Source organism: Trachypithecus francoisi, unplaced genomic scaffold (assembly GCF_009764315.1).
Source record: "Trachypithecus francoisi isolate TF-2019V2 unplaced genomic scaffold, Tfra_2.0 Contig00010, whole genome shotgun sequence".
Lineage (NCBI taxonomy): Eukaryota > Metazoa > Chordata > Mammalia > Primates > Cercopithecidae > Trachypithecus > Trachypithecus francoisi.
This window is the reverse complement of record NW_022680460.1, coordinates 1-17,874: the sequence shown is the minus strand read 5'-3', so window position 1 is coordinate 17,874 and position 17,874 is coordinate 1. Positions and strand designations below refer to the sequence as shown.

Sequence of the window (17,874 nt, the reverse complement as noted above, 5' to 3'; positions counted from 1 at the left end):
AACTCAGTGTATTTTTTTAAAAAAGATTCTGCTCTATTTTATCTAGCATTTTCCCCATGTCTGTCCAATCTGCTGTCTTGATTGGAAGCCCTGTGGCCTTTCGCCCACCACCTCCAAAAAAGTAAAATGCAAGGATCTCCTAAAAATTAGTCAGAGCACTTTAACAATAAGCCACCACAGGGAAAATGCAAAGATTTGGGGACAAACTTTTTGAATGCCCTCTTCCCCCTCTCCCCCTACATATTTGCAGTTTACATAACCATCAGGTATTGGAGTTTGCATTTGAAGCCTACTGTATGTCCAGCCTCAAAACCCATGCCTCTCTTTTCAAATCCTTTAGCATACTAATCGTGGAGACAATTACGGAATAAAGGTGAATCCAAAACTCCACTCAAAACTGTAAAAGCATGTTGATTGTCTTCCTATCTCCATGCATGCTTTTCCACCTTAGTCCTAATTGCATTTTAAGCTGGTATCTTTTTGCTTCCAAAGTAGTTTCTTGGCTTTGTTTTTTTCCAGGCCAATTACCATTACTGCACATAATGCTGTCATTTAAGTTAATTTAAGCTCACTGCATTTATATTGATAAGCCCAAACATATGAATGCCCAAAAGTGGACATCTTAATTAACATTTGAGAATATAAATTTCTATTGAAAATAATCCAGAAAGCAAAGAGTTAGTGATTAAATCGATAGATGGCTATGAAGAAGAACAGAAGGAAGAAGAAAGAGACAGGTCATATCTCATCTTAATGAATACCGATTCACCTTAATATCGTCGTAAATAATGAAAATATTGTCACATCCCCGGCAACATATCACTTATTTTAGGGAGTATAAAACATAGTCACTTGAACAGTGAGGTTGCACAATTTCCTGAAGTTGAAATGCTGGGATGTGATCCAACAGATTCCTTGTAGAAAAATCACCATGGGTCTGTGTCTTAAGCCAGTCCAGAATAAAAGTAAAAAAAAAATATTTTGTCAGGGATGTAAAATATTTCACTGCTAAATAAGGTACTTAAATTTCAATGGACAGTGATCCACAGACTATTCAAAAAGGATCCAGTTGTTCAGGAAATAGGACAGGATCACTCAATAGAAATACGTATATAGTGTAAAGCAACAAATGGCTTAAAGGTAGCCAGACTTAGGAAAAAGAGCATTGGTTTGGAGTCAATGGATTCTGTCTCTCACTCTGCTCCTGTCTGTCTGTATGGCCTTGCCCTCTTTGACACTATCCAATGAGAACATTGCCTAGAAGCTCTTAGAGACCTTTTCACCTCTCTGCTAAAAGTACTTTTGCTAATAATACTTTCAACTTTAATCTGCCTAAAGACGTGGAATAGTTGTTAAACAGCCCCGGTTGGCCTTTTCTTTCTCTAAGCTTAGGATGCAGGTGCAGGAACTCTGGGAAAATGGCCTTATCAATGGTGGTGCAGGTCTCCCACTGCTGTCCCATTTCTCTGTGAACCAGTGTGTTTGGGTCTAATAATGAGGAATGGGAGATGAGGTGACTACCATCCTTGGCTATTATCATGACAGCATCCTACTGACACCACTGAAAGGCAGAATTGTTTTTGCCATGCCTTTTGATCTATAAACATTTTTGATGCCTTTATTTTTAGTATTATATATACTGTGTTTCTCTTCTTAAGTTTGTCAGTGTATACCTTGTGGCATCTATAATCTCTGCTTGTTATCTTCCAGCAATATTTTTAAAGAGGTATTTGATGGTGATTTTTTGTTAGGTTTTCAGTTGATTGCAGCAGTGTTAGAAATTGTGATGTGAAATGCATCCAAGTTTGTATTCTGCCTGTGTTTCCTATTCTTTCTAACTCCAAAATGCGATGTCCTATCTTTCTCTTTTGGAAATTTACAGGACCAAATCGATATTGCAGAGGTTGAGCAGTATGGACCACAAGAAAATGTTCATGTAATGTTTGTAGATTCTGATTCAACTTATTGCTCCAGCACAGTTTCCCTGTATACTATTCCTGAAGCTCCAGGTAGGTACATTTATGCATTTAGATAGGGACTATTAGAAGAAAAATAGTGACCAACAGCGTAGTTACAGTTTTTCAAATGAATATAATGCTCTATAATAGTGTGAAATCACAGAGTGAATTCCAGCTTTCTTCATCTTCTGTAAACATTTGAGATGATGATTTGAGAATAATAAAAATGAGTATTTCATCACAGGTTCAAGTGCTTGGAAATGGTCTTTTCTCCTATTTAATTTTAATCTTCTAAAAATTGGCACTGGATCTCAGTCCTTGAAGGAATAGCATTTTATCTTTTTATACTCATGTAGTCTATCTGCTATCACACAGTAGTTGGATTCCAAAGAAACCTCTTGTTATTGAGTTTTCATGGCAATAAAGGGGGAAAGTGAGAGTCTCTCAAAAACAGTGATATTTCTTTCATGAGTTTCCATATTAAAGACATTTCATAACTGTAATTGTTAAAAAGTACAAAACTTAGGAAAATGGTGGATGCATAATGCAATCATATCTCCTAATTAATCTGATCATAAATAATTGGTATGTGGAATCTTATATAGAAGTAGTAAGCTCTATTTTAATTTTTATTTCACTCTTTTTTCAGTTTTTAAATCCAGTGTTAGTATCTCCACTTTTAAAACTCTTAGTTAACAACTTTTCCATTGTTGCTGTCCATCTCAAAGCTGTGTTTAAAAAATTCCTTCCAAAACAATTGATTTTTTGGCAGGAGAGGTCAAACTCTATGAACTCATAATTGTGATTTCTAAAATTTATAAGAGATTGATTGCTTTAAACCTGTTTGTCTGGACCTACCATTGTAACTTTGCTATAGAGAATTATTTGTGTTTACTACTGTTAAGCCAATGATGGAGAAATCCTTATAACCTTCCACAGATGACTATTTCAACAAAATGAGCATACTGAGATGACTAGCAGCTTATGGCTGATATGGTAGAAGTCAAGTAACTCCTAGGTTTCTCACTATCACTTATAGATAATTTAGTAGCTTTGTTTACTTGGAATCAGAAAATTAAAAGATGCTAAACTGGGCTGGGCGCGGTGGCTCATGCCTGTAATCCCAGCACTTTGGGAGGCCAAGGTGGTCGGATCACGAGGTCGGGAGATCGAGACCATCTTGGCTAACATGGTGAAACCCCATCTCTACTAAAAATACAAAAAATTAGCCAGGCGTGGTAGCGGGCACCTGTAGTCCCAGCTCTTCGGGAGGCTGGGGCAGGAGAATGGCTGGAACCCAGGAGGCGGAAGTTGCAGTGAGCCGAGATGGCACCACTGCACTCCAGCCTGGACGACAGAGCAAGACTCGTCTGAAAAAAAAAAAATGTTAAACTGATTTGGAAAATGGCTTTTAGTGGAAAAAGAGTTAAGCAGACAAATTTAGCCAACGGCCTAAACACTGGAAGTGTCCAGAAACCAGAATTTTCCAAAATATTTTCAATGGTCATCCCAAACTCATGCTATGATTGAAGGACAATTTGCTCATGACCATAGCCTAGTAAGATATGCAACCCCAGGCTGCAAAGAGCAGATAGGAAGTGACAGAGTGGTTCATTCTGCCTAATCCAGATGTTTCTCTTTTCCAAACTTTTAATCTTGAAATAATTTTGGACTTAAAGAAGATTTGCAAAAATAGCACAAAGAAAAAAATAGAAAAATAAGGGAAATATACCATTTAGGATAACCTTCATTTAGCTTCCCCATATGTAACATTTTACATAACCACAGTACAACTGTCAAAACTAAGAAGTTAACATTGATACAATACTTTTAAGTGAGCTTCAGCCTTTACTCAGTTTTCCCAGAAAGTTGTTTTTCTGTTCTAATAACTAATCCAGTATCCCTCATTGAATTTAAATAATATGTGTTTTTAGTTTCTTCCAGTCTTTGACAGTGTCTTCGTCTTGCTTTTCTTTTTTTTATCATCTGATACTTTTGAAGGATATGGGCCAGGTATTTGACAGAATGTCCCTCAATTTGTATTCGTCTGATGATTTTTCAAGATGAGATTGAGGTCTTGCATTTTGGGAAAGAATACCACAGATGTGATGTGCCCTCCTTAGTGCATCATATCAGAGTATACATAATGGTATATTTTATTGCTGGTGGTGTTAACTTGATTGCTTGGTTAAGGTGGTACTGTTTTCCCCTTTGTACTTACCAAATATTTGAGGGAGCTACATTGAGAACATGGAAATAATGTTTCCTGTTTCTCCTTAAACTCTCCTTCACATTATAGCATCATCAGTGGAATTGGCCTGCAGCAATTACTTCTACTGCCATTTTTTAATTTCCCTTATTTTTTGTGTATTTATTAGCTGCAATCTTGCTGTAAGAAAGAGTTGTTCCTTGTCTCTCTTTTATTCATTTATTCATAGATTCTTTACATCAGGATGAATTCATGGCATTTTTTTATTATTTGGTTTGTAATCCAATATCATCATTAAAAAAAAATTGCTGCAGCTTTGGCTCATGGGGCTCTTTTAGGTTGGCTCCCTTGTCCTTTTATCATGTCTGCATCTTTTTTTTTTCCCTTCACTTCCTTATTTCCGTTATTACATGTTGTCATTGAAATCAACCCCTTCTTTAAGGAGCCTTATTTAGGTCCTTTATTTGGAAAGTGGTATTTAGAAACGAAGATCTGGGTGCTAGTTGTACTCATTGTTACAGGTGTGTCACTACTTCTAAACCCTCTCAGTGGAAACAGCTAAGAAAGATGTCTGTTCATACTAACCCATGCAACCGTATACAACCATCTGTATTTATTTCAGCATGTAACAACCAACAACAGCAGCAGGAGTTCATTGATATTTCCTACTCCAGCCCAGTATCATAGGGTTCATTCTCGCCTTTTCTGTCTGCTTATTTGTAATTTGTATCTCTGACAGTGATAAATCTGTCTCTCATTATGTATAGTATATTTATTGATTTTTCCAATACATAAACATTCATAAAAAGTAGTTTCACAATTGCTAACCTGTACCCCTTAAGGAACAAATTTACCATGTGGAATTAATTTGTGTGTGCATTTTTTTTTTGTCTTTAGCTTTGCAGTATCCAGGCAAACCTCTCTTTTCCGAAGTTCCTACGTTAGCTTCTTTATTTCTCACCCCCGTCACTGTGGATATGTCATTTATTTGTAATATAATTAGATTCATTTGTTACAGTCTGCATTTTCACCTAGGTTATCCTACCTCCTGATCAATTTATTTTCAAATTTATATACAGTAAAATTCACTCTTTGATATATACAGTTCTACAGATTTTGACAATGTTAAGAGTCATGTATCCATCACCACAGTACCAAACAGAATAGTTCCATCACCCCCAAAATTCCTTTGTGCTCCCTCTTTGTACTCAACCTTTGTCTCCCATCCCCTGACAACCATTGATCTGTATTTCACCTCTGCAGGTTTCCCTTTTCCAGAATGTCATGTAAGAGGAATCATATGACATCTAGCCTTTTTGGTCTAGCCCCTTTCACTTAGCAAAATGCATTTAGGATTCATCCATGTTTGCATGAATCAATGGTTAATTCCCTTTTATTGCTGAGTAGTACTACATCTTATGAATTTATCAAGTTTTAACACTTCATTCACCTGTAAAAGAACATCTGGGTTGTTTCCAAGTGTTTTTTGATCATGAATAAAGCTACATTAACATTTGCATAGAAGTTTTTGTGTTGTATGAATTACGTTTTCAAGTCCTGGTGTGGGACTGCTGGGTCATTTGGGAAGTATGTGTTTAACTTTATTAGAAACTGACAAAGTGTTTTCAAAAACAACTGTACCATTTTGCATTATTCAAATAATGTTCTCCACTGTCCTTTTCAGGGCTGTTGAAGCCAAGTCATGTCATAACACCTCCCAGAGCACTTTGAGCACTCCCAAGGTCCCACATTCTGGGCAATCCAATTGTTCAGAAGTGATTTATGACTAGATTTTACTTGGTTTTATCAGTTGGATGGTACTAAATCTCCAAAAGCAGAGCCAAAATAATTTTATAATGAATGAAATGACACTAACAAATGCAGTGGGTTTAGGCACTAGCTTAAGCTGGAGGATAGGCAGTGGTAACTTCAAACACTCTCTCCCTTTTCTTCATTTTCAAATATGAACAGATTTTAAAAACAATATTCTGAATGATTCCTGGCACCTGGCACATCTCATCCTTAACATGCACTAAAATGACCCTCGTACAGTCTTTTTTATAACATCAGTACTTTTGCTTTTTAAGTCATGAACTCCCCTGTGCTTTCTTCCTCAGCCTTATGCTTGCAGGACTTTCAAGTTGAGCCTGAGGTGAATCCATTGTACAGGGCAGACCCAGTGGACCTGGAGTTCTCAGTGGACCAGGAGTACTCAGTGGACCAGGAGGGCCCGATGGACCAGCAGGACCCAGAGAACCCAGTGGACCTGTTAGACCAGGTAGGCCTGATGGATCCAGAGGACTCAGTGGACCTGGGGGCTACTGGCGCTAGTGCTCAGGTACCTCTGAAAGTCTCACTTCACTCACTTCACATGTTTGTCTAGACAGCTAACCTTGCAAAGCCCAAATTTTCACTCTTGTGACCAGTTTCACTTTGCAGAAAGTATGTTTGTTACTTTTTCGAAACTATATCACTATTTCTGTTGTACTGGATTTTCAGATGCAGCTGAGAACTCAATGGACCCTCACAAACAGGGATATGGGAGGTTCTCTAAGGAAGACCAAATCCCTGTGCTCTTCTTAATTTGAAATCCCATGGACACTCTGTACTTGAGGAAAAGTTTGAGCCAAATAGGAAGCTTAGCTACTAAGAAAAGGTAGTATTTTTAAGAGCCTTGATTTTAATCACCTGTGAGAGCATACTAACCATCTAGAGGGAAGACAACCTTCTGGCCTACCCATACCAACCCTCTTCCTGCACCACAAGCTAGGTTTTCCCAGTGGAATTTTTATTAGGTTAGAACATGCATTTCAGAGTCGTTAGATATACCCAACCTTGAAACGTCAGTACCAATGTACAGTCCAAAGCCAAATCAAAATGGTTGGATTAACTACTGTGTAGTTCCTCTACCCCGAAATGTGTTTACATAACCATGGATTTGAACAATCATCTTTTATGTTAGACAGGATTATTAAAATCAGGATTAGAAGCCAAGCTAGTGAGTTTATGGTCAGTTACATGGAATTGTGTGCATTCATCACCAAGCCTAAGACGAGTGACTCCGTGTCAAAAGGATCCTCATCTAATGAAAAGAATTAAGGGCTAGAACACAATTGTTTGAGTTTAGTGCCAGCAGTGTGGCCTTGGCAAATTACTGAGTCTCAGTTTTTCCATGTTGAAATGGTCTTGCCTTGCAGGGATTTGCAGACTGCTGTGAAAATTCTTTGAGCTATTTAAAAGGAAATTTCTGTGAAAATCTGCTGTGGCCTGATTTATGCCCTTATTATGCCAAAAAGTTGTGGTCCTCCTTTTGCTGTTGACAGGTTTATCTTCTCTTTTGAATTAACTTGTAATTAAATTTTTAAGTATAACTTTAAAAAAATCACCAAAATAACCAGCAATGAATGTGTGTCATCTGCCTCTGCATGTGCTAATGTATTAGGCTTACTTCTCTGGGTGCCATGTATCAACAACCTGGAGTGTATCCAAAAGATGGAGACCAGGATGAGGAAGGGGCTGGAAAACATCTTAATCAGTTGCTGAAGACACTGAGAAGGGAAGAATGGGAAGGGACAGGACAGCTTTATCCAAATAGTTGAAGGATCATAAAGTGGAAGATGTGGTTCCAGAGGATCAAGGAAGCAGTCTGGCACTATTAGCCCTTCTCAGAGAGATTAGGTCACCTCTTGAAATAGCAAGTCCTCTCTCCTTTAATAGAAAGGTTAGAGCCAATGCTTGGCAGCTCCTTTTCCAGGAACAGCAGAGAAGATTTCTGCTTGGAGAGGGTGAGAGGATGTGAGAACCTGGAAGGTTTGTCTCTTCCAGTCCTGAGTTTAGAGGGGTATGGGGTGTGTGTGTGTGTGTGTGTGTGTGTGTACGCGCGCGTTCATGTGTGTGTGGTTTTTTTTTTTTTTTTTGGTCTAATGAACGTCTGCTTTCGTATAGGAAGAGACATACAATGCATAGTGAAAGAAGGACAAATTGAACAGTTTTCAATGGACTAAAAATACATATATAATTTTTATTCCAAATGATGAAAACAACAACTTGTAGGGTGTTCTCTCTCTTTCTCTCAACTCATCTATGTACTTACATTACTCATAAAGGGTACTGATGAACCACAGTATAAGTCTATTTTTGGTTTCTAGAAGTTGCAAGTATATGTACCTTTTTCTTATCATTAATATTGTAAATTCTTTATCGATCAGGACTGTGGCTCTCTGACCTTGTTTATATGCATGGTATTCAGCACAGTTCCGGGCAAATAGCAATTGTTCCCAGGCCCTTCTTCAGCCTTGAAAGATATTTTCCAAGAATCTCATCTCTTTTCTGTCCATCTCAGCCTCTCAGCCAATCAGTTGAGAAATCCCATCCACCTTTTTTTTTAAAAGAGATGTGGTTTTTGCTTTGTTGCCCAGGCTGGTCTCAAGCCTCAGGCAGCTCTCCACGTCAGCCTCCTGAGTAGCTGGAATTACAGATGCGAGCCACCACACCCAGCTCAGCTTCTTTTTTATTATTGTTTTTTAAAGTTTATTTTACTTTAAGATATTGTGGATGTTAGTCTTTTTCTTAGAATTTTGTTATTTTTGATATATTATAGTTGTATATATTACATATACTATATGTGTGTATATGTGTATATATATACATATACTATATATAGTATACATAGTATAGTGCCAATTGACGGTTTTCATATTATATATACTATATATAGTATATATACACTCTATATATTATGTTGTACATAGTTTTGGATACATGTACATATTTGGATACATGTGTACAATGTGTAATGATCAAGTCAGGGTAATCAGGATACCCATCACTTCAAATATTTGTTTTTTCTTTGTGTTGGGAGCATTACAATTCTTCTAGCTATTTTAAAATATACAATAAATTGTTTTAACTCTAATTTTCCTACTCGAGTACTAGAACTTGTTCCTAATGTTTAACTGTATTTTTGTACCCAATAATCAACTTCTCTTCATCTACCTCTCCCACCTTTCCTTCCTAGCCTCTGGTAACCACCATTCTACTCTGCACCTCCATGAGATCAACATTTTAACTTTCACATATGAGTGAGAACATGTGATATTTGTCTTTCTGTACCTGGCTTATTTCACTTAACATAATGTCCTCCAGTTCCATCCATGTTGCTGCAAGTGACGTGAATTTATTCTTTTTATGGCTGAATAATATTCCATTGTGTATGTATAACACATTTTTTTAGCCATTTGTCTGTTTATGAATACTTGGGTTAATTCCAAATGTTGGCTATTGTGAATAGTACTGCAACGAATATGGGGGTGCAGATACCTTTTTGATCTACTGATTTCCTTTCTTTTGGTGTATATTCAGCGGTGGGATTTGCTGGATCATGTGGTAGTTGCATTTTTAGTTCTATGAGGACCTCCATAGTGTTTTCCATAGTGGCTGTACTAATTTACATTCCTATCAACAGTGTATGAGTGTTCTTCTTTCTCCACATCCTCACCAGCATTTGTTATTTCTTTTTTTTTTTTTTTTTTTTTTGAGACGGAGTCTCGCTCTGTCGCCCAGGCTGGAGTGCAGTGGCCGGATCTCAGCTCACTGCAAGCTCCGCCTCCCGGGTTCCCGCCATTCTCTCGCCTCAGCCTCCAAGTAGCTGGGACTACAGGCGCCCGCCACCGCGCCCGGCTAGTTTTTTGTATTTTTAGTAGAGACGGGGTTTCACCGTGTTAGCCAGGAGGGTGTCGATCTCCTGACCTCGTGATCCACCCGCCTCGGCCTCCCAAAGTGCTGGGATTACAGGCTTGAGCCACCGCGCCCGGCCCAGCATTTGTTATTTCTTAATTTCTCTCAAATATGTCTCTTCCTTTTTATATCGTCTACCTCTGGATTGTTCCATGCCCCTATTATGTCTACCTTGAATTACTCCCACAGCCTTCTAATTGACTTGTCCCGAACTCCACGCTTCTTTTCTCCCACCACTTCATCTTCTGCACAGCTACCAGAAGGCATGTTTTACAACTGAGATCTGAGCATGTTACATCCCTGATAAGATCTGGATTGTAGAACACATCTTCTAGCAGCAGTACCAGGTGACTGATGAATAAAATCCAAGTTCCTTGACTGCCTGAACCTGTACAAAACTCTGGCTTCTCCTCTACATGTGACCTGCCTTACTCCTTCTATTCCAGCCAATTTGGAGCATCATTTGCCCCATAACACACTCTCTACTTTTATAAACCTGCACATTTGCTTCTTTCCAGATGTGAAGCTGTTGTCCAAGTTAAAATTAGATTTCCAGAACCTAGGGAGAGTTCATCTAAGTACTATAATTGTTAATGAGAACAATAACAGTACCTGCTTTTCAGGGCTCTGTGAAGATCAGACACTACGAGTTTTCATGCAATGTTTAGAAGAGTGCCTGGAACAAAGGAAGTGCCAGTTGATGGTTTTCATTATTGCATTGCTAACAGGGGCCCTATTGGTGGACTGTCATTTGTGATTTGACCCAGGAGCAGAATACTTTGGCACTGGCCCATGACTCTTCCACTAAGGACTTTGGGCAGGTTGCTTCATGTCTCTGGGTCAATTCCACTTCTTTCTTTTTGGGAAAAGAATCAGGCTAAATGATCTTCGTGGTCCATTTCTTATCTGGAATTCCTAAATTAACCATTTTTTTCAAACTTTCTAGTAATGAATGAAATCTGAATTTGAGAGCTACCATTTGCATTTTCAGTCTTTCAGAAATTTTGAAGTGAAACAGGATGGTAAGACTTGGAGAAACCAGTGTCACTATACATGAATCATAAGTAATTCTCCCCACAGCCATCATCACCACTTGCCTACGACATCATTAGCCGGGAACTGGAACTGATGAAGAAGTTGAAGCAGCAGCTAGAAGAGAGGACTCAGTTGCTCCATGATGCCATCCAAAACCAGCAGAATGCATTGGAATTGATGATGGATCAGCTTCAGGTCAGTGAGGATGCTAGGTTTCAGGTCAGAGAGCAGTTCTATAAAAGTAGCAGAAGGAAGAGGAGAGAGGGACCTTGGCAAGCCTTAAGGAGTTAGTCAATAGTGCCTGCCAGTAGTGACAGCTGCTGCCTGCAGGGTGATATGGGATATCTAATGTGATCTCCAGCAGGGACTTAGAGTTTTGCCTTTTTCTCCTGACTACAAGAGCTTAGACTGGCCCAGCCAGGCCTTGGCAATGGTTGATGTGGCTTATATATAGCCAAGGCTTCCTGTAGGCTTGCCTACGGGCAGTCCTGCTCCATGCCCAGCTTGTCTTATGCCCTACGGAAAGATGTGGACTGTGAATAAGACCTTTGTGGTACTGTGTCCTTACAGAAGCAGCCAAGCACATTACGCCACATTGTCAGTCCTGATCTCCAATCTTCAGAGGCAGTGCCCAAGAAACAACACACTGGGCAAGTGAAGTGGCCTCTCTCACATCCCAAGGAGGTCAAGTGTTTCTGTGGTTTATCTTTATCCAACTGTCTCAAAAACACTGGGGAACTTCAGGAGCCTTGTGTTGCCTTCAACCAGGTATGCAAAGGCTGTTTTAACTGTGTATCTGAAAGGGGATTTTGTTTTCTTGAGGACTTTGACTCACTTCGTTTTCCTTAGGGGGTAGTGACTATCCAGTTGGCTGCAATTTATTTGCCCAAGATAGTAAAAAATCCTGGGCTACCTAGACCTGAATGCACACACTAGACCATGTGTACCTACATGTACATATGTGCTGGATTAGCAGACTGTCACTGCCAGGTGCACGGCTGCAACTAGTATCCAGTCTAACAAGTAGACAGTCACACAGATCACTATGTGCAGAAAGGCTCAACTGTTGCTGCCTTTTGCTTTGTGAGAATTGAATGGGGATGTTAAATAAATTTCTGGGGGGCTCTTGCAGACACCAGGGTGCTTTTATCTGTTGCCTTTTGATGCAGCAGCAACTGGCGCAGCAAGAACAACACCTGAAGGAGCAGCAGCGGCAGCTACGAAAACAGCTGCAACAGCTGAGGGAGCAAAGGAAGGTGCAGAAGCAGAAGAAGATGCAGGAGAAGAAGAGGCTGCAGGAGCAGAAAATGCAGGAGAAGAAGAACCTGCAGAAGCAGAGGTGGCAAAAGAAGGAGAAGCTGCAGGAGCGGAAGAAGCGGCAGAGGCAGATGCTGCAGAAAGAGCCAAAGAAGAAGCAGCAGAGTCAGCTGTTGCAAGAGCAGCCACTGAAGCATAATGTCATCGTGGGGAATCAGAGGGTGCAGATATGCCTGCAAACCCAAATGGTGTATCTGCGTCCCTCTGCAATAACCCTGTTAGACTTTTACAGACCCAACCCATTGTTCCTATCCAGATAGTAGCTGAACAACAGTCCTCTGGCTTCTATCAAGATGAAAACTGTGGGCAACAGGAAGATGAGAGTCAAAGGTAAGACATGCATGGAATGGTGATAGTGGCTATGATTATTGCTTCTCCCTCATGGCTGGATCCCATGCCTGAGACCACAGACAGATGACCTGTCCATGTGGCATCAGTGTTCCTCTCATCAATAACAACTTGCTCTCAACTTACCTTCCTTGTGGCCACTGCCATCATCCTTCTGCATGTGTGGTGCATGGCTGAGCATCCATTGATGGAACAAAGGGGTACCAGTGAAGAAAGTACTAGATAAGGAAGCCTCAGTGCTAGGGAGTTAGCCCACAAACCTTGAAATCACTTGGTTGCATTCTCCAAGCCTAATCTCTTGCGCAGGGTGTCTATGCACAAGTCTTTTGTGCCCACAGCTGAATAACTTCTGGGCTTCCAGTTTCATTCCCTAACTTTCCTGGAATCTGGTGATTGCAGTAGGCCAAGTGTAGGTATCTCCCTGTCATTTATGAACAGTAGGAGGAAGTGAGTGTGAAACAATTGCTAGATTGCTAAGATCAGCCAAGAATACATGAAGGCTAAGTCCTGAGTGGCAATATAGGACACAAACACATTTCTGCCCAATAATAAGGTCTTCAGTTCCAAATGCTAGAAAGAGAAGGTTCTGCTCAGCAATGAAAGGATTGCTTAGCATATAGTTGGGGCCCACTAAATAGTTTTGAATGAATGCTAGGCTTTCCAAAGCTCTCTGGTCTTCCTTCTGGGCCTTGCTTTAGAATGAGTGACTTTGACATGTAGACTGCTTTAGGGCCATATTGCCCACCTGACCTGATCATCAGAATCCACCTGAGGAGGATTTGGAAAGTAGAGATTCAGAGTCTGGGATGGGGTTCAAAAATCTATATTGATCACAAGACTTTCAGGCTTAGGGTTGTGGAGGGAGCACTGGATTTGGAGTTTGGAAATCTGCCTTACAGTCTCCTCTCAGCCATTAGCTCCCTGAGTGCTTTCAAAGTAGGTGAAATGACTTTCCAAGACCACAGAGAGCATAGTTGTAGCAGGACCAAGACTGTCCAAGTAACATAAATAAAACCAGTTGAGACAAAGGATTGTAATTTCTGTCAATATTTACATTCACTTTACTTTGACAAGTTGAATCTTAGGCCAAAGTGAGAATACAAACAAGTGAATCCTATGGTGTGGCCACCAAAACCAAATGTGTCTGAAGCACCTACTGATGACCACATGAGTGTCTCATCGATTATCATGTCCAGATCCACGTCACTGCAACAGCTTTCTTCTCTTACAGTTTTTATCCTGAGGCGTATCAAGGGCCCCCCATGAATCAGCTGCCATTGATAGATACCTCAAACTCTAAGACAATTTCTTCTTCCAGCATTCCTCAGTCTCCCATAACTTCAGACTCAACCATAAGCACCCTGGAGACCCCAGAGGATTACATCCAGCTTTGGCAAGAGCTGTCTGATCCACTCCGTCCTGTTGTTGTCCAAGTGAATACTTGGACTTGCGATGAGCAGGGCGTCTTGCACAGACAACCCCCCTACCATCAGGTATGCAACAGCCTCCTCCTTTTCCCTCCAGTGCAGGTCAAGAGGGATTCTGGGCCCCTTCCACATAAGGCACACACCCCAAGTGCATGCTGTGTGTGAGAGCCAGACTTCAAAGCTCAGTACATTTGAGGGCAGTTAGTCACACGACTAACTTTTACTCATTGCTGAATAAAAATATTCTCTACAGCGTTCCTCAAAAAAGTGAGTTGGCCTAGTGGATCTTAGATACAATCTGACTGAAACTTCTGTCAAAACTATGTTACATGGGCAAAGTGAGGCATGCCGTGTTTTTAATCTGAGCTTATTGTCTGATCCCAAGCCTCCTTCTAGACTTATGGATCTTTAGTTCTGCTACAAAATCTAGGACCTAGTGTAGGTATGTTTCCTTGTACTAAAAATAAACTTAGGGCCCCTCTGTTGAATGTGCTTGGTATCCATCTACGGAGTACCCCGTATTTGGAAGGGCAGGCCCACCTTGTGGACCATCTGCAGTGGCCGTGTTTCCAGCATGGAAGCTGGTCCAGATGGCAGTTACATAGCAGGTTTTGCTCCCCACGGGCCCTGTGGGGACCACACACACACAATTTCACGAATGAATGGAACTTTCAAAAAGTGTTTTCACTCTAGCTTTAAAAATCTTATTATAGCCTAACCTTTTTTTTCTTCAAACACAAAACCAAACCAAAACAACCAGAACAAACAGTAAGCTGAGGCAGAAAGGAGTTTAAATATTTTAGGCAAGCAAATGTGTGATTATTTTCACATATACACCTTGACCAGCTGTGCCACCAGTATACTGCTAGAAACTTGGTCACTTAGAGGGACTGCTCACATGGAGAGATCAGAGTGGGCAATAGGTCCCTATGGTTCCGTTACCAAGCCAGACTTTGTTGAGAACATTTTTTACACCTATTTTTGAGGCACTTTCCCACCTACAGGGGGTCCTGAGAGACCAAGCCAGCACAAGGCTGAGCACGTTGCCCAGGGAAGTGGGAAAAGTCAGATTCTGCAAGGTTGCTCAGCTGGGAGAAAGCAGTGGAACAAGCCAAGGGCAGGACCGTATCGGAACTTCCCTGCCCACAAATCCTCAGGGGCTCCCTGCTATCCTCAGGATGAAGCCCGAGCTCCCCTTCTTAGCTTCCCAGCCCTCACTGCCCTGTCCTGGCTTATCCCTACTGCCTTCTGGGACCTTTCTGCCTGCAGGTCCCCAGACGCCTCCAGCTGTTTGTCCAGAGCCCAGCCCTGCTCCTTTTGCTCCCTGTGTCGTCTCCGCCCCCTTGGATTCCACTTACTGAAATCTTGCATCACCTTGCAATATAACCCAAGGAATCCTTCCTCCTTAACCAGGAAAGACTTCCTCAGCCCATAGTTGAACACCATCTTTGTATCTATTCCTTCTCCCTCCTCCACACCCCAGTGTGGGTTGGTACCTCTCCTGTCACTTTGTTAAAGTGGGCCAAGTAGCTGCAAATCAGAGTAAGCATAGAAATGACTGAGCCCAAGATCCAAGGCTCATGGCCTTGGCCGACCATGGCTGGCAGAGAAGCTGGACGAGGGAGGGCCGGACACAGACCCAGGAGCCTTAAGGCAAGTTTGAGAAAGCCTGAGTCTGCTTCCGCTGTTCTTAAGCCAAGATGCTGCTGGGAGAGAGAAGAGGAGAGGAACCTCATCTTTTGTAGCTCCCCTGTCTACCATCACCTTGCAGGCTCATATTCCAAAGAGGTATTTCTCAGCAGCTTGCGTATTCAAACTAAAGGGTTCCTCCCACCACCAAAAAATGGGCCCACAAACTCTAGCAAAACATTCCACCTTGTTTCACTTTTTCTTGGCAGGTGCAAGTTTCTGAGGTAGGAGTCGAGGGGCCTCCTCCTGGTCCACAGGCTTTCCAAGGCCCTGCTGCATACCAGCCAGACCAAAGGAGATACTTGATGCCTGCGGAGCAGTGTGACTCATGAGGGGAAATGTGGGGAGGGGGCAGGCCAATAAGGTCTGCATGGCCAGGGGACCTTCAAGGTGCATAAAGTTAGTAGGTAGAGACTTACTCATTTTCTGATAGGTTATGTTTGTAATTGTTTGTGAAGCACAGCCTGTTTCTTGGAAGTTATGCTGCAGAGGCAGCCTGTGATCTATAATATTTTAGGGTGTGACAGCAGCCAGCCACAGCTGTATCTGATGTCTCGTCTGCCCTGCCCAGCTTTGTATATCCATGTTCTACCACAGGAAGGTGGCCGGCCAAGAGTCTGATCAAAGTTTTCAACACAAAAAAAAGAAAAAAGAAAAAAATGCCAGAGTGCTTTTCAATCTAGTAAATCTAGAGGGTGTTTTGTCTTAGCCACAATAATTCTGAGGTCTTGACCCTGATGATTAAGCCCTGCCTCCCTTCCATAGTCTTGTTGGAGAAACCCAGAGAGAATGGGACTCCAACTAAAGGAACCTGAAATCAGCTCAATGGAGACACTTAAGAGCTAAAATAATTATGGCTTCCTTGTTTAATAAACATTTTTGTTCACTGCAACTTTGTGAATTGATGTGTGACGTTTGGAACCCGACTGTGCCAAGGTCCCTGGTGAAGGGCTCGTTCCCTACAGTTAGGGCCCTTTTGCGGACCCTGCTCAGTCTCTTGTTCACACCTCAGCTCCATGCCACATTTGCAGAGGCCAGCGACTGCTGCCTTCCCACATGGCCGTGTGCCCAGGCGCACTGTGTAGCTTTTCTTTGTGTAGCTCAGGCATGCTGGCTCCTTCATTGACACCAAGGGCAGCCATAGGCCCACTGAACTCTGAAACAGTTTGCCTAGGGGCTGCCTTCTCAGGGTGGATGGTGTTTGTGCCTCACATACTACTTCAGAAGTAAGCCTGAACACTAAAGGACAGTGTACCCATACCCCTTACATATGGGTTCTTTCTCTCCCGTCAGTAGACTTTTTAATGGATACGGGTACCCCCAGAGGGAAAATTATTTTGGTTACAAGTCAGGCACCAAGAAAGACATCTTCGCAGTTGTCTGCATGGTGCAGAGAGAGGTTCAGATAGCCAAACCAGAGGTCATTGTGTGCCTTTCTTAAGGTAACGAACCACTGATTAGAGAAATCAAAGGAGACCCCAGTTCTAGTGGCAAGTTAAAATAAAGGAGGCACATTAGACCTCACATCACAGGAGGAGCCAGAGATTCCTTAGGAAGTGTGATCTCTATCATGGTTTTATAGACAATGTTTGTGCCCCACCCCAATTCATATATTGAAGCTGTAACTACCCAGTGTCAGAGTGTTTGAAGATGATGCCTTTGACAGGGGTGATTAGGTTAGACGAAGTCACTAGGGTGAGACTATCATGACGGGATTAGTGCCCTTAAAAGAGGAAACAACAGGAAACTTTCTGTGCCCACCAAGCCCTTTCGTGTGCACATGGGTGCATGCACACACATACGTACGCACACACACACACGAGGTCATGTGAGCACACAGCGAGATTGTGGCTGCCTGAAAGCCAAGGGAAGAGGCTCCAGGACAAAATCTACCTTGCCAAAGCCTTGATGTTGGGTTTTTCAGCCTTCAGAACTGAGAAATGCATGTTTGTTGCTGAAGCTACCCAGTCAGTGGTATGTTGTTAGGGCACCCTGAGCTGATGAAGACACACAGGCTGTTCTCAGGTGTGTCCTTTGCAGACACTGGGAAGGGGCAGCTGATGGCTCAGTTGATTGTCAAAAGTCACCCACTTGACACACAGAGGTATACCTCTCCTCGTAATCATCAGATGCAGAGCATTCCTAAGAGCCAGTT

The 17,874-nt window shown here is 41.7% G+C and overlaps 1 protein-coding gene across 1 annotated transcript in view; it reads left to right on the top strand.

Annotated features, from left to right (window-relative positions):
- The window catches only part of PASD1 (PAS domain containing repressor 1), a 70,648-nt gene extending 54,037 nt beyond the window's left edge, over nucleotides 1-16,611 (top strand). The window contains 8 exon segments of the mRNA XM_033220842.1: nucleotides 1,883-2,009; nucleotides 6,285-6,517; nucleotides 10,984-11,133; nucleotides 11,509-11,706; nucleotides 12,108-12,429; nucleotides 12,432-12,585; nucleotides 13,835-14,096; nucleotides 15,929-16,611. Coding sequence (XP_033076733.1) covers nucleotides 1,883-2,009; nucleotides 6,285-6,517; nucleotides 10,984-11,133; nucleotides 11,509-11,706; nucleotides 12,108-12,429; nucleotides 12,432-12,585; nucleotides 13,835-14,096; nucleotides 15,929-16,051 — 1,569 coding nt within the window. The 3' untranslated portion in view covers nucleotides 16,052-16,611.
- The last annotated feature ends 1,263 nt before the right edge of the window (nucleotides 16,612-17,874 follow it).